Raw genomic sequence first — 27,307 nt, 5'->3', positions numbered from 1 at the left:
CTCCCTCAGCCTCTCCTCAGTCCCGCCTCAGCCTCAGCCCCGGTTCCGCCTCAGCCCCGGCCGTCCCTCAGCCTCTCCTCAGTCCCCCCTCAGCCCGGCTCTCCCTCAGTCCCTCCTCAGCCCCTCCTCAGCCTCAGCCCGGCCGTCCCTCAGTCCCTCCTCAGCCCCTCCTCAGCCCGGCTCTCCCTCAGTCCCTCCTCAGTCCCTCCTCAGCCCGGCCCTCCCTCGAGGCCAGGCTCAGCCGCACGGGGTCGGTGTGGCTCCGGTGCAGCGGCTTCGCTCCATTTCACATGTCCGCAATAAATATTTTCCTGTGCCACACGAAAAGAGCTTTGCTAGAGCTGTGGATCGTTTCGTCTCGTTACAGCCCGGCTGTTGGCCCGCCCCTCCCAAATAAGCTGCCGGACCTGGGAGTGCGGAGCCGCTGAGGAAAACATGGCTGGCACTGTGAACACACTCATGTGAAGAAACTCCTTTTAGGGTCACTCGCTGTTTATCCCCAGGGCTGGGGAAAAGGATTTCAGCAGCCTTTGGGAGCCTGTTAACCAGGATTTGTTTTTATTAACTCTCCCATGTTCCAGAGCTGAGCACAGCGAGCAGCAGCCGTGCTTTGCTGGCTTGGGTGGGCTTTGAGGTGGCAGCCAGGGAAAAGCCCGGCTGAGGCAGCGCAGCTAAAACTTCCGAATGAGCTGATCAGGACTGCTGCTTTGCCCCTGTTTCACACCTCGCTGAAGGGGTGATGAGGCTCAGAGCTACACCAGAGCCAGTTTCCATGGCGTGCATGATGTACTCTGAGCTCTGGCAGCCTCCTGGAGCCGAGCACCAGCCGTGGCGGCACACGACATTTCCCAGGCCTTGTTTCTGGTTTAAGTATGTGTAGGTTTTTCCTTTGGTTTTTGAAATTCGTTTTGGCTCAGAACACAGTTACAGTCATTTTGTTACAACTCGTGTAGGTACTATTCTGCCGGTGAAATGACTGTATTTAAATTGCAGCCCTGTTCCAAACCTCACCTACAAAGCAGATCTGACGGTGCAGAGTCCACGGCCCTGCTGAGAACAGGCTCCCAGGAAAAGTGTCACTTTGTAGAGCTGAATGGAGTACAGTGCAGAATTACAGCCACGGAAAACAGAGATCAGTAACTGTGCCGTGAGCTGCTCCATGCGAATTTACACTTTAGGAGAATTAGTGTTTGCAGGCTGAGAAGATGCCAGCGTTCATGCAAGACCTGCACAGTGTGCGGGCTGCATCTGCTGGCTGCGGCTTAGTGCCCCTCAGCTGAGCTGTGTGACTCGCTGCAGCTCACTGGGCAGGGAAATGAGACCCAAACCCTGGCACTGGGCCGTGTAATTGGGACCTGCTGGGGAAACGCTCTTTGCTGTGAAACCTGTTTGGGTTTGCTTAGATTATTAGAATTTCCTGTTGGCTTGGGTTGGGCTTGCATTGATGAGCTCTCCCTGCACCAGGCATCCCAGCACTGCTGTAGGGAGTCACGGATGGACTCCCAGCCCTCCGGGGCAGGGGATGCTCTGACACAGCCCCTGGGCTCCAGGGGAGGGCAGGCACTGCAGCTGCACGGCTGCTCCTTCCCCGTGGTTTGGGAAGGGCAGGCACTGCAGCTGCATGGCTGCTCCTTCCCCGTGGTTTGGGAAGGGCAGCCCGTGGACTGCCTGGAGCCTGGGGAGGTACCAAACACCAACCAAACACCAAACACCACACACCACACACCAAACACCAACCAAACACCAAACACCACACACCACACACCAAACACCACACACCAAACACCACACACCAAACATCACACACCAAACACCAAACGCAACACACCAAACGCCACACACCAAACACCAAACGCAACACACCAAACACCACACACCAAACATCACACACCAAACGCCACACACCAAACACCAAACGCAACACACCAAACACCACACACCAAACACCACACACCAAACACCACACACCAAACACCAAACACCACACACCAAACGCCACACACCACACACCAAACACCAACCAAACACCAACCACCAAACACCACACACCAAACACCAAGCACCAGGCACCGTCCCTTCACCAAGGCACCAGCTCCAGCTGCACTGCAGACTACCACACAATGCCAGAATCCCACACTGCTTTGGGGTTGAAAGGACCTTAAAACTCATCCCATCCACAGCCCAGATTGCTCCAGGCCCCACCTGGCCTTGAACACCACCTGGACAGGGAATTTGGATTTGCAAGAGACCTTGAAATGGCTCCAACCTCGAAAGAGTAAAAGTACTCAGTACATGGGTTACACAGTGCTGGTGTCATGATAATGCTACCAAAGCTTTGTTGTAGCTGTAATGTTAAAAAGCACAGTGTTAATAACAGAATAATTTGAATTAGACTGAGAATAAAAGTGTTATTCAAAGACCTCTGGAGGAATGGGAGGAGAGGAGGAAGATGTCTGCTGAAATAGGCCTTCTTTGGCAGAACTTGAAAGGGAGGAAGGAAGCGCCTTGCAGAGGGGAGACTGAAAGCAGCGATTTTTGTTTGATTTTCATCTTTGGTTGCCAGTGTGTCCGTGAGGTCTCTGCCTGCCTGCACGTGCTGGCTCTCTCGCGGGGTCAGGGCTGTTTGCGTAGCAGATTGCTTTGTTGAACAGTGGCCATGGAATTCCAAAGGAGTTGTCAGCACACATATATCAGTTATTCTCCAGAATGTTCCCCGATGTGCAGTGATTGATATGGAGATCACTGGAACATGGTTCCCTGGTACTGGCAGCTTTCGGAAGGCTCAGACCTTGTGCTGTGTGTGTGCTGTGGGTCTGGTGTTCGCCAGAAGGAGCAAAGGGTTTCTGTGCAGGAGCTGTGACCCCTGTCTGTGTGATGCACGGTGGCAGAAAGCGATGTCGTGTCTCCATTTGAGCCTTGCTCCCAGCCTGTGCTCGCATCCTGAGCAGCTGGGAAAGCTGCTCTTCCCCTTCGCTTGTTTGGGATGAAAGTACATTATGCACTTGAGTTATGAATAAAAGATCAAGGGCAAATCTGTGTAATGCTTTACTCTGTGAACAAACCCGCCTTCATGGCACTCATGCTCTTTGCTGGAAGATCCTTTCTCAGGGACACTCAGCCATTTAGTGTGGCTTTATGCTTTTTCTTCAAAGTGAAAGATTTGTTAGGGCTTCCCATTCGCACGTACTGCTGGATTTGAGCAGATGAGAATTTCACTGTGTGTAATTCACACTGCTGGATCAGGGGATAATCTCTGATTTAGCTCGGTATCACTTGTTCTTGCCTGGCTTGCCTTGCAGGGAGCTCAGTCTCTGGAGCTGGGTGATGGGAAGGATACCCCCCTGCTGGAGAGGTGTCTGGGTTAGGGGCCTGGCACTCACAGGAATCTGGGTTCCTCCCAGGCTCTGTTCTGTGCCGTGGGTTCAGGCTGGATTGGCAGTCCTGGCTGGGAGCACCAGTGCAGGACACGGTTCTGCCTCTCGGGGAAACCACGGCCCTCATGACAGGCCCAGTCCAGACATTTGCTCTGCCATGCCAGCATTGTCAGAAACTGCCCTCTTCTCACTGGCTTGAGGGAATTCTGCCCTGGGAAACATTGCCTGGGCTCAGTACTCAGACACGAGCCTGCTGAGAAGCACAGAATGTTACAGGGAACAGGGCTGAAGGATCCTTAGGAGGCACCTTGAAGCTGTCCCTGAATCAAAGTGCAAGCCTGGAACTGGAAGTGCTGTTCTTCTTTCTTCCTTTTTTATTTTAACTATTGTGTGTAAAGATCACACACAGCAATAAAAGTTCTCATGTGGCTTTTTAGGTGGAATCTTCTATCCAAAATCCAACTTGAATGTATTTTTTCCTCAGAATTGCTACTTCAGATTCTGCTACTTTCAATTGCTCCTTCTCCAGGCACCTCAAAGCTCTTGTGTTGTTGCTGATAAACAACTTCCACATTTCTCACTATGTGTGGGTGACTTGATTCGAATTTCTAGCCTGTGTGTTTCCTCTGGAGATGGGAGGTGATACACACACACACACACTCTCTGCTACTCCAGCCCAGGTAACGCTGCCCTTCCTTTCTAGCCCCCATTGCTGCTGCTTTTCAGACACCATTTCTAACACCCACCAAATTCCATAAAGTCAGTTGTTCCATGACTTCCTGAAATGCCAATTTAGCGCTTTGTCATAAGGAACGACCTCGAACCTGTGAATGATGTCACAGCATTCATGGACTGGCTTCCAGCACGGCTGTGCTGGGGCTTTTGGAACATACACTTCAAGCTCAGGCTAAATTTTCCCTTGCCTGCCCTGAAAGCTATCGACGCATCTATCAGAAGTGGGAAGTGCTTCATCCTCCTCCCTTTGATGGACACTGCTTTTCTCTTCCATCAGAACTGTAGCTGCTCCTTGGTGTGGTCCTGTGGTGTGGTCCTGACACATATTTTGCATTTAGGTCACCATGCATTTAGCTCAGATTTTAAAGTTTCACTCTCTCAGACAGCATTTTGATGGATTTGGCCCATGGCTTGTGGCTTGTATTTAGCTGGGGAGCATTACGTGGTGCTTTTACTCCTGAAGTCATTTCATCAAAGGAAATTGTGTTACAGTGAAATGATTGGAACGTCCCATGTGAAGAAATAAAAGCAGGTGCTGAATTGCTTTCATTACTATTTGAAAAGTGCAGTTGCATTTCTAAAGCTGTTGTGATTAAAATTCTATGGTTTTTGTTCTTTTCAAAGGGCAATTCTGATGATAATGTTTCAAAAAGACTTCGAGCTTAGAGCTGTCTCTCCTGGCTAATCACGGGGAATCCGTGCCTGATGCTCGTTAGAGCTTGTCAGGAGTCCCAGGTGTGGATAACTGCTGTCCCTGCTGGCTGAGCACCTGCACATCCCGCTCGCTGTGGCGTCCTGGCCCCCAGCAGCCGGGCTGAGCTCCACCCCAGCCTCGGGCCTCTGGTTGCTGTCACGGGGACATCACAAACGCCTCCGTGCTGGTTTGGGCACCCTCAGCTCCTACTGGGGAGAGGGAATTGGTTCTCCAAGCCCTGCCAATATGGCACCCCTGCCTTTATGGAAATGGATTTTAGTTAGATTGCAGCATATGAGCTAGCATGGACAACTGAAATATTTGCAAGAGCTGACGCAATTCTCCCTGCTTTGAACAGGGACAGCGCTGTCACTCCCAGAGGCAGCTGTCATCCCTCTGGCTGGTCATGCAGGGGTTAAATCCTGTCTGCACCGACTGCACCAGGCTCTTAAAAAAGTAATGAAGACATTTAAGTGAACATGATCTCACATCCCACCTTTAAATCCTCTGTGCAGGGGTTACGGAGCACTTGACCTGCACTGCTTCAGCTGCTCTGCAGAGCCCCAAAGGCAGGATGCAGGACTTGGGCTTGTCTGAGGCACAACCAGCACACCCTGTAGTGGCACCACACTCTGCTGGTTTGAAAATAAGGATGCTGAACAGTTCATCAGTGCAGCAATTGCTTAGAATTAATGAATGAAGGTAAAAATCAAGGGTTTGATTAACTGTTCAGCTCTCAGATTTAATTTGAAAAGTCTGTAGGTACACAAGTAATGATTTTTCTGTCTTAGCCTTGAAAAGTATTCTTTTTGGCTATTTTGTTTTAAGTTACCACTATGTTTTTAGAAGAATCTCACTGAAGTATCTGCAGCCTCAGCTGGTGTAATACACCAAGGCTGTGGATTCAATCCCCGTGTGGATTAATTTAAGAGCCAGACTCCATGATCCTTGACCCTTCCAACTCAGAATATTCTGTGAATCTGGGAACTTAAGTGCAGTCAGCAAAAGCTACCCCTGCATGGTGACTCCATCACACAGAGACTTCACTCTAAAGCTTTTAGCCAGCGTTTGAGTAAAAGGCTTTCTTTTCTCATATGCTATCATTCCGAGAAGGGTATTTTTGCCCAGAAGTGGTGGGAGCTGTCACGGGGCCGTGCTGCCCCGTTCCCGCGGACGGCCGGCAGAGTGGGGTGCTCCGGGGAGCCTCTCCCGCAGCTGCTCCGCTGGGTTTCGGCCGCCGCGGGGATGCCGGCTCCTCTCTCCGTGCCCGCAGCGCCCGGGCCAGCAGCGGGGACGGACACGAGGTGGCGGTGCCGGCGCGCCCGCGGCTCTCCCCGTTAGAGACCCACAAGTAGAGCGGGTCCTCCGCACCGCCGGAGCCGCCCCCGGTCCCTCCTCCTCCCTCCCTGCCGGCTCCGGGGAGATGAGGAGCGGCGGCAGCGGGAGCGAGTCCCGGTGCTGCCCGGCAGCCGCGGCCGCGCGCTCCGGGAGCCCCCGCGCTGCCGGCCCGCATCGCCGCCGGGGACCCCGCGCAGCCGGGACAGGCACGTTGCGGGCGGGCAGGGGTCGGGCGCTGCCGGCCGAGGGGACGGAGCGGGAGGGACTGCACCGCAACTCGGGCGGAGAGCGGCGGGCGGCGGCGCAGCCCGGCCCGGCCCGGGCGCGGCGGTGACCGGCGCTGTCCGCGGTGCTGCTGCTGTCCGCGGTGCTGCTGCTGTCCGCGGTGCTGCTGCTGTCCGCGGTGCTGACCGGTGCCGTGCGCGTCCTGCTGCGCTCTCCAGTGCCCGAGCCCGGCGCTGCCCGGCTCTGCCCGGCGCTGCCCGGCGCTGTCGCTCGCGGCGCTGCCCGGCGCTGCCCGGCGCTGCCCGGCGCTGTCGCTCGCGGCGCTGCCCGGTGCCGGCGCGGGACGCGGGCGCCCACCCCGGCCCGACTCCTTTAAGATGATGCAATCGGCCCCGCGCTCCGCGCTGCCGGCCCCGCGGCGCTGAGCGGAGCGGAGCGCGCAGCGGGGCGGAGCGCGGCGCGGCGCGGGGCGGCCCCGGCGGTGCCGGCGGTCCCGGCGGGCCATGAGGGAGCCGCCGGCCGCGCTGCCGCCGCGGGAGCCGCCGGAGCCCGGCAGTGCCTAGCGCGGGCTGCGGGCTTTCTGCAAGTCATCGGGGCCGGCGGACGCGCCCCCGCTGCCCTCCCGCTGCCCCAGCCCAGCTCATCCACTCGGGGATTATTTAATTTATTTATTTGTTTGTTCATTTATTTATTTTCTTCCGCCGTGCTCTATGTACTGGTTTCCTCGTCACCCGCCACGGTTAACTTCCCTGTGACTCGGTTTAACACTTGAGACGTCCGTGGATGCTGCTAAGAGCACTTCTCTTGCCTTTGCTGTCCCTTGCTGGGATCGGATTCACACTACCCGGACCCTGTGTGCCTGTATGTGTGTTCTGAGTGTCTTGACATTTTGGTTTTCTTTACAAGAACTATGCATTAATTGTAACCAAGGTAAGACTCCCCGTTCTTGTTCCCTCATGTGCATGTCTAATTTAGTTGTTTCGTTAAACATGAAGTATGCAGTTTCTTTTAAACAGTGGAGTCATATGTAGCCCTTCCATTGATGAATACTTGTGAAATAGAAGCGTAGAACTTGCCAAAAAAAGAGACCTATTTAGCAGATTTAGCTTGGCTCTACAAACTGCTCTGCTTTTCTCTGTTTGCAGCAGCTGTGATGTTTAGAAGAGTAATTTGTGCCTTGTTTTATTTTCCCTTTTCACAGACCTGTGAATGACCATAGGCTTGGCTTGACCTTGATTTTGATGGCTTTGTTGGAAGATCTGATGATGTGATTGCATGTCATGAGGTGATTGCTCTCCAGCCTCCAGCCTCCGTGGCTCAGTGCATAAACCACTTCTGCCACACTGTCACTCATGGACAATTCTGATTTTTCTTTTAAACAATCCTTTTGGCTGTTTTTATCTTCTCACTCTTATTTCCCCCTTGTTTCTTCTTAATGTTGGGAGCTTTATTCTACCCTCTGATGTGATTGATAGTCCTGCTTCTCCGTGCTGCTGATTTCCAGTTTCAACTACAATGGCTCTAAGTGGCAACTGCAGGACTTACCTTCCTGCCCGGGAGCAGGGCACGGGGCTGCACTCCTTCCCCGAGGTGGTGGAGCTCAACGTGGGCGGCCAGGTTTACTTCACTCGCCACTCCACCTTGGTTGGCACCCCTCACTCCCTGCTCTGGAAAATGTTCACCCCAAAGAGGGACACAGCCAACGATCTGGCCAAGGACTCCAAGGGAAGGTTCTTCATTGACAGAGATGGTTTCCTGTTCCGATATATTCTGGACTTTCTCAGGGACAAGCAAGTGGTTCTGCCCGACCACTTCCCAGAGAGGGGAAGGCTCAGGAGGGAGGCTGAGTACTTCCAGCTCCCGGACTTGGTCAAGCTCCTGACTCCCGACGACAGCAAGCAAAGCCCTGATGATTACTGCCACAGCGACTACGAAGAGGTGTCCCAGGGCAGTGACACCAGAATATGCCCCCCCTCGTCGCTCCTACCGCCGGACCGCAAGTGGGGATTCATCACCATCGGCTACCGTGGCTCCTGCACTATTGGCAGGGAGAGCCAAGCAGATGCCAAATTCAGGAGGGTCCCAAGGATTTTGGTTTGTGGAAGGATTTCTTTGGTCAAAGAGGTTTTTGGAGAAAGTTTGAATGAAAGCAGAGACCCGGACAGGGCTCCAGAGAGGTACACCTCCAGGTTTTATCTCAAGTTCAAGCACCTGGAGAGGGCTTTTGACATGTTGTCCGAGTGTGGATTCCACATGGTGGCCTGTAACTCCTCGGTGACGGCTTCCTTCGTCAACCAGTACACAGACGACAAGGTCTGGTCCAGCTACACCGAATATGTCTTCTACCGTAAGTACCGGCGGCGCGGGGAGAGCGCACCGAGCCGCGGCCAAGCGTTCCGGGGAGCGCCGGCCCCGTGCCCAGCCCCGGGGGGACACGGTTCCGGGGGGCTGAGCGGGTGGAGCGGGGCTGAGCTGGGCTAGGTGGCAGCACAGACTGCCGAAAGCGCCGTGCCCGGAGGACGCGGTGCCTCCGGCGCTGTAAATCAGCGCCCGAGTGCCTCGCACGCTGCCCGGGACGTGTGGGACACGAAGCGAGGGGGCAAACACTGCGAAATTCATTACGGAAAACCTTCGACTGGGATGCGCTTTGCAAAGGTAATAGAGGCTTGGTAATCATCAGGCACAGGCGGCCAAGCCATCTGTCGGCAGCCTGACACGCTTCCACGCGGGGAGGGGAAAACACAGTTCCATCCCTCTGGCCGCGTTTCAGCGGGGCGCTCCCAGGGCAGCTCTGCGCTCTGGAATGAGGCTCGGGGCACAGAGGGGCAGGGGCTGGGCCTCCTTACGCAACACGCCCGTGGAAAAGCCAGTGTCCTCTCCAGGAGGAGTGCGTGCCCTGATCCTGCAGCCACGTCGGCCCCGCGCTGCGCGCTGCCCTGAGCTGCAGTGCTCAAGGGCTCGTTAAGCTCAGCGCTGATAGCCGGGTACAGCCTGGTTACCAATGGTGACACCGGGGTGACTGGATCCCGGGAGTCTGCACCAGAACATCGCTCCACATCTGCTGTGCCGAAACGTCTGAGAGGTTCGAGAGGCTGTTTGCCTCCATTTGCATTTGAGGAGGACGAAGGATGGAACAATTTCCCCATCCATCAGTGTAGCCAGCTGCTGCTTTGGCTGGTGGCCTTGGGACAGAGGGACACAGGGACAGGAGGGATGGAGGGAGAACGCAGAGCTGCCACCCTGGGTGTGGTGCTCACAGTGAGCAGGCTCCTGGTGTGGGCAGCTGACAAAAGTTTTTGATGGAAGATGCATCAGGAAGTGAACAGCTTGGGTGTAACTCCATGGATTCAGTGCCATCTACCCTTGTGTGGGGCTCCACAGGCAGCCCTAATCTGCTTATGCAATGAAGCTTAAGTTAGCATCCTGAAAAGCCATCTGGGTTTTTGACATCTGTAGATTTACTTAAAATTAGTTTTCTAGCTGGATTTCTTAGCAAAATAGTTCTAAGGTCATGGATCCGCTTATATTCCAACAGGGATGGATGATTTGTGTTATTAAGAAGCTTCTGCTTGAAATTACAGTGTCTTGTACAAGTTCTAGGAGGAGAATTAATGTAGGTAAAGGAATGGATTAGAAAAATTGTGCTGGCATTTCTATTTAAAATAAGGAAAAAATATAAGTTCTTTATAGGCACAATGATCTCTGCTAATTGAAGAGAGGATGAACACAGGCTTTCCCTAAATTCGTAAAACAGACTCCTGATTTTCATATTTCTTGAATTTTTACTTTAAAGGATTGAACACTGCTCCCACATCACTTCAGCAAGGGTAGGGACCAACAGGAGAGGCACTGTAGAAATTCTGGAGAATGAAAGTCCATAGCAGGTGTCACAAAATCTTCTCTCATCAGTTAAATCCAATTGAAGTTCCTGGAATGATTCCTATCCAGCTCAGCAGGATTTGGATTTGGCTCTGGTGGGTTTTGTGGGGGTTTGGCACTGATGCAGGTTCAGAGGTGGATTTTTCAGAGGGTCCTTCCCCAGGGAAACGCCAAGGCCGTGGCTGTGGTGCCAGATGACCCTGTCCTGCCCCAGCCCCAGTGGTTCAGCTCTGCCCGGTGCTGGTGCTGCTGCCGTGGAGCTCCAGCTGTGGATCCTCGCTGGCCCACACCCAGGGCTGGCTGCAGCTGATGACCTGAGAGCAGGCTCCACAATTCACCTGCAGCAAAGGAGCTCCCTCTCCAAATCTGAAATAATTCCACTCCTATTGTCCCAAAGCCTTTCATCTGAAACTTTGAGGACCAATAAAATTGCCATCTGGCTTTGCAGTGAACATGGCATCTCCTCTGCAGCTGCTGAGCCATAATTATTTCTTTAGATGCTGCCAGCTGTGTCTGTGTGAGCATTAATCATGGAGCTGCTGTGAGCAGGTCAATGGGCCTGAACCTCAGAGCTGTCTGACACAACTGGGGACGCAGAGCTGTCTTTGCAGGGCTGCTCAGGAGCTCCTGTGAAAGGCCTGTTGGAGGAAATCTTCCTAGCTGGAAATGGATGATTAGTTGCAAAGAAGGAAGAATCCAGGGAGGAATGGTGTTTCAATACACCAAACACATTGTATGCTCCAAATAGCACTGGGGAGGAAAATGCCTGTGGTTGGCACAACGATAAAGAGCATTTGTCATGTTCAACTCCATCTGAAAGTGGCTGAGGTGGAGGGGAGGAGCAGCTCTCACAGTACAGCGTGTGCTGGTGAAGCACTGCCCCATCAATCCTGCCTGGCCCTTTGTGCCACGGGCCCGTTCTGGTGCTGGCAGGGGCTGTACGGGACAGACAGAGCTCCCGTGGGGGAGGCTTTGCCAAGCTGGCCCTGCAGGGTCAGCCTGGCACTGCCAGCCCTGAGCCCAGGAACAGCCTGGCACTGCCAGCCTCGAGCCCAGGATCAGCCTGGCACTGCCAGCCCCGAGCCCAGGAACAGCCTGGCACTGCCAGCCCCTAGCCTAGGATCAGCCTGGCACTGCCAGCCCTGAGCCCAGGAACAGCCTGGCACTGCCAGCCCCGAGCTGTTTGCTGAGGAGAGCCCAGGGTGTGGGCACAGCAGGGGCACTGCCAGGCTCCAGCCAGCCCCCCATGGGCCGAGGCTGGGACGGGCCAGCAGAGCCACCCCTGAGCAGTGCTGTGACACAGCTCCTGTGGGGTGGCACGGGGGTGGGCACGGGGCACTGCCAGGCTCCTGCTCGCAGAAGGGGAGGGGGGTGAGAGCTGAGGGGCTGCTCACGCATTTCCTTTCCCTCTGGCTTCTCCTATAGCAAAGACATTTCCTTACATTTTCTACTGGCTATGTATGTCTGACCAGGACCATTTTGTGGGTCCCCCCCCACTATTGTTTGAATGATCTTAAAGTAAAACCTCATCTCCAAGCTCTCTCATTTTTGAAGAGGGTGAACAGCCTCTGCTTGGGTCTTCATGTCACCTGTTTTCAGCCTTTATAATGTGATGAACTGGGAGTGTGCACTGGAACATCTGGTGACATCTGGTGGTGCTGGGGGCGGGGGCTGTGGCAGCAGCCGGGCTGGCTCAGCCTGGCCCCGCTCCTGGGCTGTGACAGCACCGTGCTCCTCTCCAGCACAGCCCACAAACCAGCACTGTGCCTCCTCCCAGTCCCACAGCGCTGCCAGCACTGGGGTGGCACCCTGAGCGTGGCTGCTGGGCCTGCCAGGAGAGCAGAGCAGCGGCGTGGGAAGGGACAGGGCCTGAGCTTCTGCCAGCAGCGCCGTGACACAGCGGGATGGGTGTGCCCGTGCCTGCGGGCAGCTGGCACCTCAGGGGCACGGCATGGCATGGCATGGCACGGCATGAAACTGCCTGCCAGCCCCTTCTCACATGGCTGCTCCCCAGCACCCTGGAGCCGTGTCCCTTCTCTCTGAGAGGGGCTGACAGCCAGGGTGGTTGTTGTGATTTGGTGGAGCCTTCCCTGCACTGGAGCCATGTCCCTTCTCTCTGAGAGGGGCTGACAGGATGGTTGCTGTGATTTGTGGAGCCTTGCCCTGCACTGGAGCCATCCCTTCTCTCTGAGAGGGGCTGACAGCCAGGGTGGTTGCTGTGATTTGTGGAGCCTTCCCTGCACTGGCCCTTTCACAGCTGCACACAGGGAGCATTCCAGGCACTGCAGATGTGCAAAGGAAACGGTGAGGTGTGGCTGGTGCTGTAGCTCTGGAAGCCAGGGATGGATGAGTGATGCTCCTGCAGGCCCTGTGCTGGCTCTGCTCGCTCTGGGACCCTGGGGATGCTGGGCCCACCTCGCTCTGTGCAGGAGCTGGCCAGGTGTGCCTTGCAGCTGCTGGCAGGGGGCTGATGGGCAGAGGTGTTGCTGAAGTAGGCTTCAGAGTGTCCTGGGATAAACAGATGAATCCTCTTGGGTGGGGACTGAGGCGGATGGAGAATTGCCAGGCGATATTCCCCGATGCCTGTCCCTTGGACACCGATCCCTGGGATAATCCTGGTGTCTGTTTACAGCAGGATCCATTTGGGATTGCTGCAGCCAGCTGGGGCCTGTCACTGTGCATGTGTGACTGAGCTAAGGATCCCATACTGATGTGCCTACCACTGACTCATAAATTCATTGTGTGGCAGAAATTTGACTCACAAAACGGAGCAGCCTTTGCACGGTGACACCCACAGCTGTGCTGTCAAACGGGCAAGATGTGGGAGAGGAACATCTCCCAGTTCTCTTTAAACCAATACTGTCACATGGTCCAGGAGTGCTTCTGTCTGGTTTTAAATCAGTGAAGATCAAAATGACCCCAAAGTGAGCAAAATGAAGTCTAATCCAATGAATAATGCAAGCTTCTTCCCCGCTGACAGGAGATGTTTCTGTTTCCAGGTAATTATTGTCATCATCGGTGCCTCTGGTTCCTCTTGCCAAAGCAAACCCTCTCACCAGGAGGATCATCTGCAGGTGCTGGGGCTGCCACCAGCCAGCTCTGTCAGTCTGTTCATGGCTGAAGGACCTTGCTCCAAGCTTTTCTGCTCTCCCAATTTGTCAGGGCAGACTGAAAAACCTGCAGAGTTGTTGATTAGAGTTATTCCACAGATGAGAACAGCTGTTATTTATTGGAAACCAGTTGTGTCAAATCTGATTGTCAGACTAGGCCAAGAATCTGCCGCTCAGTGAGCGAGCAAAGCAAAACTGGACAAAAGACTCGGCTGGATTTAGGGCTCAGAGTTTGTTCTAGCAGTGTACAGAAAGTGACGCTGGGGAGCAGCAAGGATGGCTTTGGCTCCTGGCCTGTCTCTGCCCACTGCTCACGGCCTCGGGTGTGACCCTCGTGCACTGCCGTGTGTCTGTCCACACCTGTCCCCCTGCTCCCAGCACCTCAGTGTGGCCGTGGGGACAGCCCCTGTCCCAGCAGCTGCACAGCAGCCAGGCAGCTGCTGCCGAGGAGGAGCCGTGTCCCTCTGTCCCTGTGTCCCTCTGTCCCCTGTCCCTCTGTCCCCCTGTCCCCCTGTCCCTCAGTCCCCCAGTCCCTCTGTCCCTCTGTCCCTGTGTCCCCCTGTCCCCTGTCCCCCTGTCCCTCAGTCCCCCTGTCCCCCTGTCCCCTGTCCCCTGTCCCCCTGTCCCCCTGTCCCCTGTCCCCCTGTCCCCTGTCCCCTGTCCCTCTGTCTGTGGCTCTGGGGGAAGGAAGGGCTCTGTGTGTGAGGAGATCACCCAGCACTGCCTGCAGCCGTGTTCAGCGGGTTGTGGCCTGCAGTTTGTGTGTCCCCTCCCTTCCCGAGGTGCCAGGCGGGCAGCGTGCCAGGGGCACTGCAGTGCCAGGGGCACTGGGAGCACCCCGTGGGGCCGGTGCAGCCAGGGCCTGGCCGTGGGCACAGCTGTGGGCACATCCTCGCTGTCCCCAGGCACCAGTGCTGCCTCAGGGCAGCGGGGAGGGACTGGAGGCACGGCAGTGCTGCTGCTCCGTGATCCAGAAAAAGACCCCAGGGACTAACGGATTAACCAAGGAGAGCTGGCATTTAGGGGGGGAACAAAAACCAGTGCATTTGGAAGTGCAGCCTTGAGCTGGCCGTGCGCCAGGAGCAGCACCCGAGGTCCCACAGCCCCCGTGGCAGCTGAGCAGGGTTTGCTGGGTGGGAAGCAGCGGTGTGCCAGGCAGGGAGGGGGCATGGGCAGTGCCCGCTCTGCTGCCCCGGCTGGCACCCCGGCCGGGTGAGCCATCCCCTGGGCAGGGCTGAGAAGGCTCCTTCAGCCCGGTGAGCTCTGGAAGCTCCTTCAGCCCCTTCCGGAGTTTGCTGAGGTGTAGCTGTGGGTCTCAGGAAAGCAGAACCAGAAAGAGGGAAGGAGTGCAAGCGAGAAAACACAGCCCGACATTTGCCGCTCAGTAAATACCAGCAACATATTGTGCACACACACAAACACTTCCCTGCAGCAGGTTGGGTTTTTTCTGTCCAGCCATCCTGGATTTGTTTAATTTTGTAACCACAATATTTTCTCAGTTTCTCCTTCTTTTTTTTTTCGGCTTTTCAAGTTCAAGGCTAACGTACAATAAATATGGAGACATGAAGAATAATCTAAATTACATCTTTGCACACAGAAAGATGAACCCTTTTTTCTTTGAGCTTTCTTGCTCAAAATTGTATTTTTTATGAAGGAAGAAAATAGACTAAAGTGCTTTAGGCTTGGTGGAATCACTTCAATTGTCACTGAGGTGTAATGCTGCCTGAGCTGGCCAGACCCAAGGATCCTGTGGCAGCGATTGCCCTGCTACTTTCAGATGTACTCAAGTTAATTCTGAATCACTCAAACACTGCTCCATTATCGGCCTCCTAACGCTGCTCACGGTGCTGAGGGGCCAGAGGAGCTGGAGCTGCAGAGCTGCTCACTAAGGGAGGGTGCTGTGGGGATGGTTTGGGAAGAGCTGAGCACTGGAACTCCTCCTGGCCTCAGCCAGGACTCAGTTTGTACAGGAGCTCAGTGCTGGGGTGACGTGTCCCCTCCTGGCTGGTCCCGGGCTCGTGGGCCTGACTGAGCCTTCCCAGCACTCTGGGCTTCCACAGAGGCATTTTCACCAGGGCCTGGAGGGACAGGGCTTCCAACCAACCCCTTCCATGGTCCCACGGCTCCATGGCTTCTGGAACAAACATCCCTTGGAGTGATTGTCCCTTGGAGTGATTGCCCCTTGGAGTGATTGCCCCTTGGAGTGATTGTCCCTTGGAGTGACTGTCCCTTGGAGTGACTGTCCCTTGGCTTTGTCTCTGCTAGCAGGGTGTGTAGGTTAAGAAGGAAGTGAGTTTTTTGGGGATGAGGAAATGGAGTAGAGAATGCCCAGCAGAGCCCTGGCTGGGCTGTTTTCCTTGGTTTCCCCAAGTAGCTTGCTAAGTCAGCTGTCTAACAGAGCTTGAAGGAGAGTGAGAAGTCTGGAGCTGTCAGCACTGTTTTGCATTTCAGCAGCTGGTCCAGGCTGGGTTGCAGTGCCCACAAATGCAAATTGGTCACTTGGAGGGTGCCCCAGTGACCCCTCTCTATCGACTCCCACTCATGTCCTTCCCATCCAGGAGCTGCTCATACATCACTCGTGTTACAGATTTCCCTGCACTGCCCGTGACTCTCCTAACGATGTGATTAACGATTTCCAGGAGCTCATTGATTAGCTGTTAGGGCAGCTGAAAAATTCCTCTGCCAGGAACAAAGTGAGGGGAAGCGCGGCCATCCTGGTTTGCAATCCATCCTGGCAGTCCTGCTGCTGGGATGTTGGAAAGTGAGTACCACAGCCCCAAACACTAATCCCAGGGAGGAGAATGCTCCTGAGCTCTGGGGAGGGTTCCTGGAGCAGTCTGGGGGGAGCAGCAGCCTGAGGGGCTGAGCCAGCACTGCCCTCCTGGTTCAGGCTTTGGCCAGGGCCCCAGAGTCGACTTTACAGGAAAAAATCCTCTCTGCATAATTTGGAGGAGACTCATTTCAGCACTTCAGATCGAATTTCCATCAGTCTGAATCAGAGTGTATTTTTACAGTGGAATTAAATCGGGCTGAAATAGAACCCAGTGGAACATGCTGATTTTGACTGAATTTTGCACTTTAAATATTTCCAAAGCCAAAAACTCCAAGCGAAGCTTGAGTGAGGAAAGACCCCACCCCCAGAGAGCTTGGGAAAGTGTTTGTGCTCCTGCAAAGGGAATGGCACTGGATTTCTCTCAGCTCAGAGCTTTCACTGGTGTGGGCAAGCCCAGCACTGGTCCCTTGAAGGGTCTCAGAGGCTGATCCCGAGGCAGGGAGGTGAACATGGCTTATTGCAAATCTGCCCTTTGATGCTCCTGTAAAAATGTGATTTTTGACCACCACTTACCCTAAATCTGCCACCAGGACCCACAATGGGGCTTTCCCAGGCAGCTGGAACAGGATTTTCTCTCTCGGTGCCATTGCCTCAGTGTGTTACCGTGTGGCAGGTGAGTGTAGGGAAACACCGAGGTGCCTCACTGAAGGTCTCAAACCCCCTTGTTCTAATGTGCCAAAATCAGTAACAAGGAATTGGAGGAGTTACTGCTTGTTCTAAATGTTGGCTTTGCTTTTCTCTCCTGACCATCAGGCAGTGCAGGGAGCTGGGCCTCAAGAGGCTGCCTGGTGCTTTTTCCTTTGGTTTGATGTTACAGCATAATTGTGGGGAAAATAAATGACCATTGTCCTCCCGTGGAATTGCAGAGGGAATTCTGTTTCTGAATTAATGGTCCGGTGGTGGTCAGCGGTAACATCATTTTAATGCATAAATAATGCCATTTATTGTATTATTGATACCCTTTCTTGTTGATGCCTTTTAGAGTCAGAAGAGCAGCTCTGAGGAGCCCGGCTTAATGGCAGGGGCTGTGCTGGGCCCAGCAGAGCTGCAGCAGCTCCCAGGGCAGAGCTGGCCCAGCAGAGTGTGCTCCCAGGGGCTGGCTGGCTGGAAAGGCTGCCGTGGTGAACCCCTCCCTGTGACACAGGGAATGTGTTCAATGTGCTTTGCTTACAGCAGCTGGGCTGCCTTCGGGGTCACTGGTGGAAAAATGGTGCTGAAAACTTCTTGGAACTTGTGTTCCTTCAGTCTCAGGAGTTTGACCGTGACAAGCTGTCACAGAGTCCCAGAATGCCAGGATCCCTGAGGCTGGAAAAGCCCTCCCAGCCCTGTCCCCACCTTGTCCCCAGCTCAGAGCCCTGAGTGCCACCTCCAGGGATGGGGATCCAACCCTCCCTGGGCAGTTCCAGTGCCTGACCCCCTTTCCATGGGGAAATTCCTGCTGTGCCCACCCTGAGCCTGCCCTGGCCCAGCCTGAGGCCGTTCCCTCTGCTCCTGTCCCTGTTCCTGGAGCACAGCCCGACCCCCCGGCTGTCCCCTCCTGGCAGGAGCTGTGCAGAGCCACAAGGGCCCCCTGAGCCTCCTTTGCTCCAGGCTGAGCCCCTTCCCAGCTCCCTCAGGGATTCCCAGACCCTTCCCAGCTCCCTCAGGAATTCTCCAGCCCTTCCCAGCTCTGTTCCTGCCCTGGCCACTCTCCAGCCCCTCCAGGGCTCCCCAGAGCTGCCCCAGCCCTGGAGGTGCCCTGGCAGTGCCAGCGCAGGGACGGGCACTGCCCTGGCCCTGCTGCCACCCCCGTGCTCTGCCTGGCTCCTCCTGTACATGATGACTTTGCCTCAATCCTGCCATCTCCTCTTGAGCCACAGCCTCCTGGTGAGAGAGGTTTTGTACCTCTGAGGAGCTCCCCTGGGCACTGTTTAACCCAGCCCAGGGGTGCCTTTGCTCTCCCTGGCACAGCCACCATTACCAGGATGCAAAACCTCTCCTTTCTAGCTGGGAGAAGAGCAGTTTCCAGGTATTCTTGATTTCGTTAATTTGTGAGCATTCAGGAGAACAAACCCTCCATTCTCTCAAGTCAATGCACTTGTATTACGTGAGGATTAAATCATTGCCTTCCCTCAGAGCAGAGGCTGCAGACAGAAACCTTCTATGCCTTCCCTTGGGTAGACAAAGAATATTTAAATAAGGATGCTGATAAAAATGCTTTCACTGGTAAAGACTTGATGAAAGAATCTGCTGCTTTAGTCCTGTAGGTGAAGGCAGAAGTCAAGAGGTGCCATTTCGTGCAGAGATTGAAGAGTTTGTTCAAGTTTGGTGTGTGGGAAGAATTTTCACAACTCAGTGACATCTCCTTGCTGGGGAGAGCCCACATCTAGTGGAGGTCACTGGTGGGGAGGATCAAACCCTCCTCTGTCTTAATCCCATTTCTAAATATTCAAAATACTTGGCTGGTACCTAGGAAGCATCATTTCACTTTGCACAAGTTTTCTGGGTTTAAGAAGCCCTAATAATCCTTGCTGTGCTGAGACTCGAAGGACTGGAGCTGATCCACTTGAAGCTGTCAGTAATTGCCTCCCTTCCCTCCAGCAGAGCCCACGTGTCCCTGGCAGGCTGGCAGGAGGCAGGTGGCACGTTGGCAGCCAGGCCTGCTCCGGGGGAGGGTGGCACATTTGCCCACCTCTCCCTGAGCAGCTCACAGCCTCTTTGGTTGCTGCAGAGGAGCCAGGGGATGCATGCAGGGCTGGTGAGGCTGCTCTGCTGCTGCCAGGGGATGGTTCCCAGCCGGGGATGCCTGCTGCACGCTGTGCCAGCCCCACACGTTCACTCAGAGCTCGGGCATCCACGGCCGTGCATCCCAGCCCAGCCTGGCTGCCAGCAGGCTCAGCCCTGCCTCCACAGCATCCCCGGCTGCCAGCGCAGCAGCCTGGCCTCAGCTGGGCCTGCCTGTGCTGCTTGTGCTCGTGGCTGTGCACAAACACCCTCAGAATTCCAGCCTGGGGCTGAGCAGCTTCGGGATGACCCAACTGTGCCCTTCCAGTGCCTGCCAGGGCAGGGGTGCCACTGGCTGGGCTTTAAGGTCCAGCCCACAGCATGCGTGTTCTGGGACTCCGTGACACTGAAGTGTGTCTAAAAACACTCCCAGATTTTCTTTGCAAGAGGACAATCAACCCACAGGCAGAGAGGGAAGAGCAAACCCTCCCCCAAAGCCTTTGGAAGCAGCCTGTGCTGATGGAAATGCAGCAGAAATCCAGAATTCTCCCGAGGAAAGCTAAAAGCTACATGGCAGACAGTAAATAAATAATTGCAGGGAAACATTGCACATAGATTTCTTGGGGAACAGAACTTAATTAAATTTTGTGAACATGCCTACAGAGTTCCATTGATCAGGAAAAAATGGATATGGGCTACGTCTGTGAGATTTACTTGCTTGGTTGTGTTTTGCCTTTTTTCCCTCCCTCAGCTTCATTCACTTTATATCCTGCAGTGGTGAGGGAGCACATTTCTGGTTTTCCTCTGTGAAGAAATTGATTCTGGGCAGCACAGGACATGATGTATGGTTTGTAACTCTACAATATTGCTAGGCAAAAAAAAAATCACTGAAGAAGGCCATGTAGATATTATATTAATTTCCATTTTAAAATGGATTTCTTCCCACTAGGACCAATAAAAAATATGCAAAGACTTTCAACAACCTCTCTAGTAATGATTAATTAAAAGATGGGATAAATCTTGCTAGGCTAATTTAGCAAAGTAGGTTTTTTTAGACACCTCACAGGACACTTTTTGCCATTGAATCCAAACTTCCACCTGATTTCACTGTAGCAGCCACTCTGGCTCAGGCTGGGATCTCAGCATCTGTTTGTCACCACCACCAGAGGCAGGCAGGTGAGCGTGGCTGGTGCCGAGCAGAGGGGCAGAGGGGCTGGGCAGCCACAGGGCACAGCGTGGTGCCAGCACAGGGCACAGCGTGGTGCCAGGGGCTGCACCTGCACCATGGTGGGGATGGGGCCCCATTGCAGGGCTGAGCTCTCCTGGAAGGGCTGATCCCTCCTGGAAGGGCTGATCCCCTCTGGAAGGGCTGATCCCTCCTGGAAGGGCTGATCCCTCTGGAAGGGCTGATCCCCCTCTGGAAGGGCTGATCCCCTCTGGAAGGGCTGATCCCTCCTGGAAGGGCTGATCCCTCCTGGAAGGGCTGATCCCTCTCTGGAAGGGCTGATCCCTCTGGAAGGGCTGATCCCTCCTGGAAGGGCTGATCTCTCCTGGAAGGGCTGCACGTGCTGCTGACTCTGCAGGATGGCAAATGGGTGCTCCTGTGGAGAACAAAACGTATTCCATGAGAACCCAGAGGATTTTTTTCTGTCCATATTTTACTGTTCAGGTGTCCTGCCCAAATTTCCATCGGGGCTGTGGGGGCTCCTGGGGTGCTGCTGGTGCTGGTTCCCCACCCTGGGGAGCAGAAGCCCCTGGTTTGGCGTGCCTGAGCTGGCCCAGGTCGTTCCCCTCCCAGTAAAGCCCAGCCCCAGCAGGAGGTGGGTAAGTGAGGGGGCTGCTGTCCTTGCTGCAGGATTGGGAGCTGGCATATTGGTGAGGCATTAAAATTCCAATGGAACAGATGGTGTCAGGATTTTAACTTATGTTTATGAGATGCAGATGGTCCAAGGAGTGAACTTGTTCACCAGTTATTTTTATTTTGAACAGGTTAAGAACAAATTACTCTTTGACTATTGTTGTTACTGCTCTGCTTGTCATTTCTTCTTTCCCTGAGTGTGTTTATATCTGTGCACATACAAGTCTCAGAATCTCTTTTCCATGGAATGACAGACTGAAATAGCCCAATTTCTGCCTAAAACTCCTCTGTCTATATTTTATTTGCGGTTCCCACGTGCTCAGCCCAGCTCCTCTGGAAGGGCTGCCCTGTGCCCAGGAGGCAGGGCTGGCTCCCAGCCCTGCCTCCACACCCGAGGCAGGGCTCGCACACCTGGGGTGTTGGTGAGGATGGCAGGGCAGGCTTCTGCTCCTGGTTGCCCTGGAACAACGCCAGGCTGACCCCACTTTGACACCAGCAAGGATGTGATTGTCTGACCCTGTCATGAAGCACGGGGTTGTGTTTTTGTCATAATTTATAAGCTTGTTCCGTTTTTTATAGAAAGAAAATACATGTACCGCTACAAATAATTAATGTCCTCCTGAATATTTCACAGCCAGCACAGAGCACTAATTTTCCTGTGAAGGCCCCAGTGCTGTGTCACACACGCAGGGAGGGGCCCAGGAGCTCCCGTGCAGCCCATGCCCGTGTGCCAGCCCGGGCTGTGCCCAGGCTCTGCCCCTGCTGGGGCTGCAGCCCTGGGAGGGTGAGGTGTGCCATGGCCCACGGAGCTGCTCCTGCAGGTTGGCATGTGCAGCTGGGCACGGGAGCTGTGCCAGCTGGGACTGGTGTTTCATTCAGAGCCCAGAGCAGAGAGCAGGAGAGCCCCAGAGCTCCCTGCAGCTGGAACAAGCTGGAGGTGTTTGAGATCTGTAGATTGGGGAAAACAACATTTCCCAGGGGCTGAAGCACCGAGGAAGTGTCTGCCCAGCTTGCTCCTAGCAAGGGACGCATTGCTGAGGTCTGACTGTGATCAAGTGCCTGGGACAGCAAAAATAAACCTTCCTCTGCTCCCTGTCCTTGGTGCATTCCCTGCACCCAGCCTGGAGCAGGGGAGGGTCCCAAAAACCCCCCCAGCACATGGGCAAGGGCAGAGCAGCAGTGCAGGTGTGGGCTAATCAGGTTCACTTATTCCTCCCCCGTGCCTGCTGCCATTACTCATCCCTCTCCCGCATGCAAATGTGCAATCACAGCTCTGCTGGAGCCCACGAGCTGTGGGCTCTGCTCCCTCCCTCAGTGCAGCAGCTCTGGGCATGCAGCCCTGAGGGGACACGGGCACCCGGGACCCCCGAGCCCGGCCCCGCTGCCTCGCTGCTCTCACTCCGAGGCGGAGGTGGGAGGGTTTGGAGCTGCAGGAGCTGCAGGAGCTGCAGGGAGGCTCGCGGGTGCCTGGCCACATCTCCAGAGCCGTGAGACACCTTGTCCCCGCAGGGCTGGCACGTCCCCTCTGGCTGGGCCAGCCAGGCTGATGGGCTGACCCCCCAGATCACTAAAACCACCCTCCCACCTGTTTCTGATAATGAGTGTTCTCCATAATTATCCGGATAAGATGATGGCATTGACTGAGAAGGCCGCGCCACAGCCAGAGGTGCTGGAGATAATTCGGGTTCCTTTGGAGCAGCTGAGGGGGCTGAGGGCAGGGGGTGAGGGAAAGGGGGTGAGGGGAAGGGGCTGAGGGCAGGGATTGAGGGGCAGGGGGTGAGGGGAGCACTGCCCCTGCTGTGCTCGGGGCTGCAGTGCCCGTGGGGGCTGCAGTGGGCAATGGGCACACATTTCCTGGTGGACATCACGGCATTTCAGTGCTGTGAACGACAGCCACTGCGTGCCCTGCCATCTGCACTGCCCCTGCCCCGGCCACCCGGGTTGGCCCTGAGCCCCTGGCAGCTCTCCCTGTGCCCACCAGCCACACTCCTCCTCTCAGCAGAAATGCTGAAAGTTCCTCTTGCTGCTGCTGAACCAGGGGCTCAGAGAGCTCTGCAACATCAGCCTCTAGCACTTTGCACCTTGTCCTGGATCCCTGAGCCCCTCTGGCTGCGGGATGGGAGGGCTCTCCCTCTGCCCAGTGCTGACCCTGTGTCTGCATCCCGGGGACCCCCGAGCCGGGGGGGCCGTGCTGTGCCGTGCTGTGCCGTGCTGTGCCGTGCTGTGCCATGCTGTGCCGTGCTGTGCCATGCTGTGCCATGCTGTGCCGTGCTGTGCCGTGCTGTGCCATGCTGTGCCGTGCTGTGCCATGCTGTGCCATGCTGTGCCGTGCTGTGCCGTGCTGTGCCGTGCTGTGCCATGCTGTGCCGTGCTGTGCCATGCTGTGCTGTGCTGTGCCCGGTGTGCCCAGCCCTGCAGGGAGCAGGGTGCAGCCTCACAGCGCTCCTGTCCCTGCTGGCAGCGCTGGGATGCTCCCCGGACACAGCCTCGGGCTGCCCCATCCCTCCTCCCGAGCTGGCACTGCCCCTGCTCCCTGCCAGCCGTGCCCGGGGTCAGGGGGTTCTGCTCAGGGGCTCCTGTCCCGCTCTGCCCTTCCCTCACACCCTGCAGCTCATCCCCACTGCTGGGAACCGAGCCGGGCCTGAAACCAGTGTCCCTGCTTCTGCCAGGGAAACAGAGCTGAATTCCAAGTGTCCTCTGCTCCCTGGGGCATTGACCCCCACCCTGGGCCAGGGACCCTCACCCTGGGCCAGGGAGAATTCCCTGTACCCAAATTTCCTGCACTGAGCCTGCCAGGTTCCTGCACTGCAAGGAATAATCATCAGAATGTTTTGGTGAGCCGAGTAAATGGAATAATAAGTGGAATATCAGAGACACTGGGAAGTGTTTGCTCAGCTGGAGTGGCAGCCTCAGCCCCATACTATTTTTTGTTTGCAGATGCAGCTTTTATAGACCGTGGTTATAGGACAGATTAAATATTGTTTGAAAAAGTGATCAGAGATTTTGTTTGCAACTGTGCTGTAGCTCTTCTCCAAATATTGGAGGGATTTTAAATTGGTTTGTATTGATAATGGCACTGTAATGCCTTTCCTTGCTTGTACAGATCATCAGTGGTTTAATGTGCTTATTCCCAAGGGATGCAGAGACTGAAAAGAAGAAATTAAGATAAACCTTAAAGAATGTTTTGTGGGGGAAAATTGTATTTCCTCTGAGCAGGCTTTGTGCAAGGCCTTGGCTTGTATTTGTCAGTGCTGCTGTGAGCAGTGGGCACGGCCAGATCCCTGCCTGCCCCACTCTGAGCCCAGGGCAGGGAGAAGGAGAAATCAGGGATGTGCCAAGAGCCTTTCTGAAAAGGGGGTTCCCTCTGGGCCTGGCCCTGGGGCTGGGCTGCTGGGCTGTGCCCCCATTCCTGTCCCTGTCCCTGGGCTGGGCTGTGCCCCCCATTCCTGTCCCTGTCCCTGGGCTGGGCTGTGACTCTCTTCCTGTGTCCCTGTGTTCCAGCAGGGCCCTGGGGCTGCAGCCCCAACCCAAAACTTCCCCTTCCAGCTGGGAATGGAAATGGGGACACCTGGGCTGTGTGTGCTGTGCCCTGGGCTGTGCCCTGCCCTGCCCTGGGCTCTGTGTGCCCTGCCCTGCCCTGCCCTGGCTGTGCTGCTGTGCTCCCAGGGGCTGGGCTGGCACAGCCAGCTCTGCCCTGCTCTGTGCCAGCCTGCACAGGGACACAGCCACTCCAGAGCCACCCAGCTGATAAATGCAGCAGGACACGTCTGCCAGGAGCTGTTTGGACGTGCAGGACTCCCATCTTTACTGAGCTGTTCTGAGCTCCGCCTGGATGCAGCCCCGCACAGAGCAGGTCCCTCTGCAGGACAGGGACGTGCCCACGTGTCCCCCGAGCAGCTGCTCCAGGTGACAGCCCTCGGCCACAGCCCCTGCAGCTGATGGCTCCAGCCACGAGGGCCTGGGGAGATGGGTGAACCTGTGTGCCTGCAGGCCCAGGACTGCTGAGCCCAGCCTCCCGTGGGGCTAAGATCCTCCCAGTGAGACTTCGCTGGGTTTGCAGCCTTGCGGTTTGGGCTGGCACACCCTGACAGCAATGTGCCAATGGCACAGTGACACCCCTGTCACTGGGACCAGCCAAAGCCACCAGAAACTGTTCTGCTTTCTACAGCAAGGCAGGGTCTCCTTGGTTTTGGAGCTGCTGGTTAAGTGCAGGGTGGCACAACCCTGTCCTGTCACTGTGGTGTCTGCTCCTGCCCTCGGCTCTGGGCAGCTGGAGGGGCACAAAGCTCAGCTCAGGCCAGGCTCAGGAGCAGCCCAGGAGCTGGCAGTGCCCTGTGGATGTGACACTGGCTTTGTTTACTGCAGTAAAAATACAACAAAACCCCCACAGAACCAATATTTCAGCTGATCAGAACTGGTTTATTTGTTGGTTTTTATTGATGCTCTGATCTCTGGTGAGAAAATAATTGGCTTAAGCAGCAGAAGCCTATTCCATCTAAACCCCGTGACAGCTTTGTTCAGTGACAGCAGTAGGTGACCCTGCTCTGGGTAAACAAACAAACACTCTCACTTATGTACCAATTATGTGTTACGGAATGGAAACTCTGAAGCACCCGCTTTGCTTTGCTCTAATTATTGTGCTGCCTCCCTGCATATGTCTGCTCTTGGTTAATTGCAGTTTTAAACTTTGGGTTGCACTCTGGGATACGGGCTGGCCAGAGCTCTGTGGGAGGGCAGCCGTGCCTGGCAGCAGCTGGACATGGGGGTACATATTTCAGTGCATTTACATATTTCTGTGTATTTCTGTCTATTTTATACATCCACATTTAACCCTGGCAGTGCCTCAGCTGGGCAGAGCATGGTGCTGAGATGCCAAGGCTGTGGGCTCAGTCCCTGTGTGGGCATCCACTCCAGGGCTGGACCCGAGCACTTGTGGGTCCCTTCCAGCTCAGATTCTCTGGGATTTATCAAAGGCTGGTCTTTCCAGCCTCACTGTGCTCTGCTTTCCCTTACAGCCACCCTGGGGAGCTCGGGGCAGCGTGAGCTGTTGTACCCAGGCCCAGGCAGGGCAGGAGGTGCAGAGGCCACCCCAGTGCCTGCCCACTCCATGGCAGTGCCAGGGCGGGGTGGCAGCAGTGCCAGCACCCCGGCAGGTCACTGGGTACAGTGAAGTTATGTGAACTGAACAGGGAAGGACTCATCTTCTAAAAATAACTGGCTTTGTCTCCCCAGGTGATTTATTTTTGATGATGGCTCAGCCCCTGTTTGTCCAGCAGCAGGGCAGAGCCGAGGGGCACCGGAGCTCCTGGAGGGAGGCAGGGCTGCAGCTCTGCTCCGGGCTGGAGGGGGCACTCCTCACTGCTCTGGGTGTTTATGCAGGGATTTTCGACCTGTTTACTTTCAACACTAACTGAACTTGAGGGGTTTTTGTAGAGGGTGGGTCCTGAGCCTGTTTCCATAACCTGGAGACACACAAGATCCATTCCTGTGGCTGTCCTGTGCAGGGCCAGGAGCTGGACTTGGATGATCCTTGTGGGTCCCTTCCACCTCTGGATATTCTATAACTTTAAGTTTTATTTCCTTCTGATTTTACTGTATGTTCATCCGAGTCATTCTGCAGATCGAAGACATCTGATTCTCAGATGGAACACAAAGAGCCCTGTAGAAATTCAATTTTCTGTTAAGATAATCTGCAGGCACGTGCAATGCTCCCTGAGGAAGGCCAGGGCAGAGGAGCTGGAGAAGAGAGGCAGTGTCCCTCTCCTTGCAGGGCAGTGCCACTGTCACCCAGCTGGGTGTGGGCAGCTCCCGCTGGGCCCTGCAGAGCCCCCGAGGGTCTCTGTGCCAAGGCAGGGTCCCCCAGAGCCCTGGGCAGGAGTGTCAGCCCCCGAGCTGCTCCCCAGCATCCCAGCCCTTGCCAGCCTCCCTCTCAGTGAGACATTTCTGTCCCCAGCAGGGCTGGGCTGTCTCTCAGGCACTTCTGTTGGACTGGTGCTCGCATCTCACCCCCCTCTTCCTCAGATAACACAGCTCACATGAAAAGACTTCTTCACATTCTTTAAGTGCACATTAAAATGCAAATCGGCCTTCTTATTAAAGACTTCTGGAAGTTCTCTGACAACACATTTAAATGCAAATCAGTGAAACGTAGACTCAATATTAAAATCCAAACAATTACTTGATCCACATGCTGAAATTAAAGTGGGAGCACATTGTGTGTCTCCAGAAAAGCAGTGGCCTTCCCAGAAAAGCAGCTTGGAGGGGCTGCCCTGGCTTTCCAGGGGTCACCGAGCTCTCCTGTCCCACCACGGGGTGGCACAGGGTCAGGGCTGTGCCACACAGGCTCAGGGCTGTCCCTGTGGCACAGCTCCCAGCGTGGCTCTGTGCTGCAGTGCCCAGCTGGCATTTCTGGGACCCCAGCTCCTCTCTCTGCCTGGTTTCGGTGTATTCAGGTGTATTTGGGTGTATTCGGGTGTGTTTGGGTGTGTTTGGTTGTGTTTGGCTGTATTTGGGTGTGTTTGGCTGTGTTTGGGTGTGTTTGGCTGTGTTTGGCTGGAT

The 27,307-nt window shown here is 55.2% G+C and overlaps 1 protein-coding gene across 2 annotated transcripts in view; it reads left to right on the top strand.

Moving 5' to 3' along the window:
• Positions 1-5,552: 5,552 nt before the first annotated feature.
• Positions 5,553-27,307, top strand: part of KCTD16 (potassium channel tetramerization domain containing 16) — a 55,076-nt gene continuing 33,321 nt past the window's right edge. The window contains exons 1-2 of one of the 2 annotated variants that reach the window (XM_064388370.1): positions 5,553-6,347; positions 7,568-8,713. In XM_064388370.1, the coding sequence (XP_064244440.1) occupies positions 7,882-8,713 (832 nt within the window). In that variant the 5' untranslated portion in view covers positions 5,553-6,347; positions 7,568-7,881. Of the gene's footprint in view, positions 6,348-6,693; positions 7,297-7,567; positions 8,714-27,307 lie in introns of those variants that run through there. The other variant, XM_064388369.1, reaches the window with a different exon arrangement.

Source organism: Passer domesticus, chromosome 13 (assembly GCF_036417665.1).
Source record: "Passer domesticus isolate bPasDom1 chromosome 13, bPasDom1.hap1, whole genome shotgun sequence".
In the NCBI taxonomy this organism is placed as follows: Eukaryota; Metazoa; Chordata; class Aves; order Passeriformes; family Passeridae; genus Passer; species Passer domesticus.
This window is presented reverse-complemented; position numbering and strand designations above follow the sequence as displayed.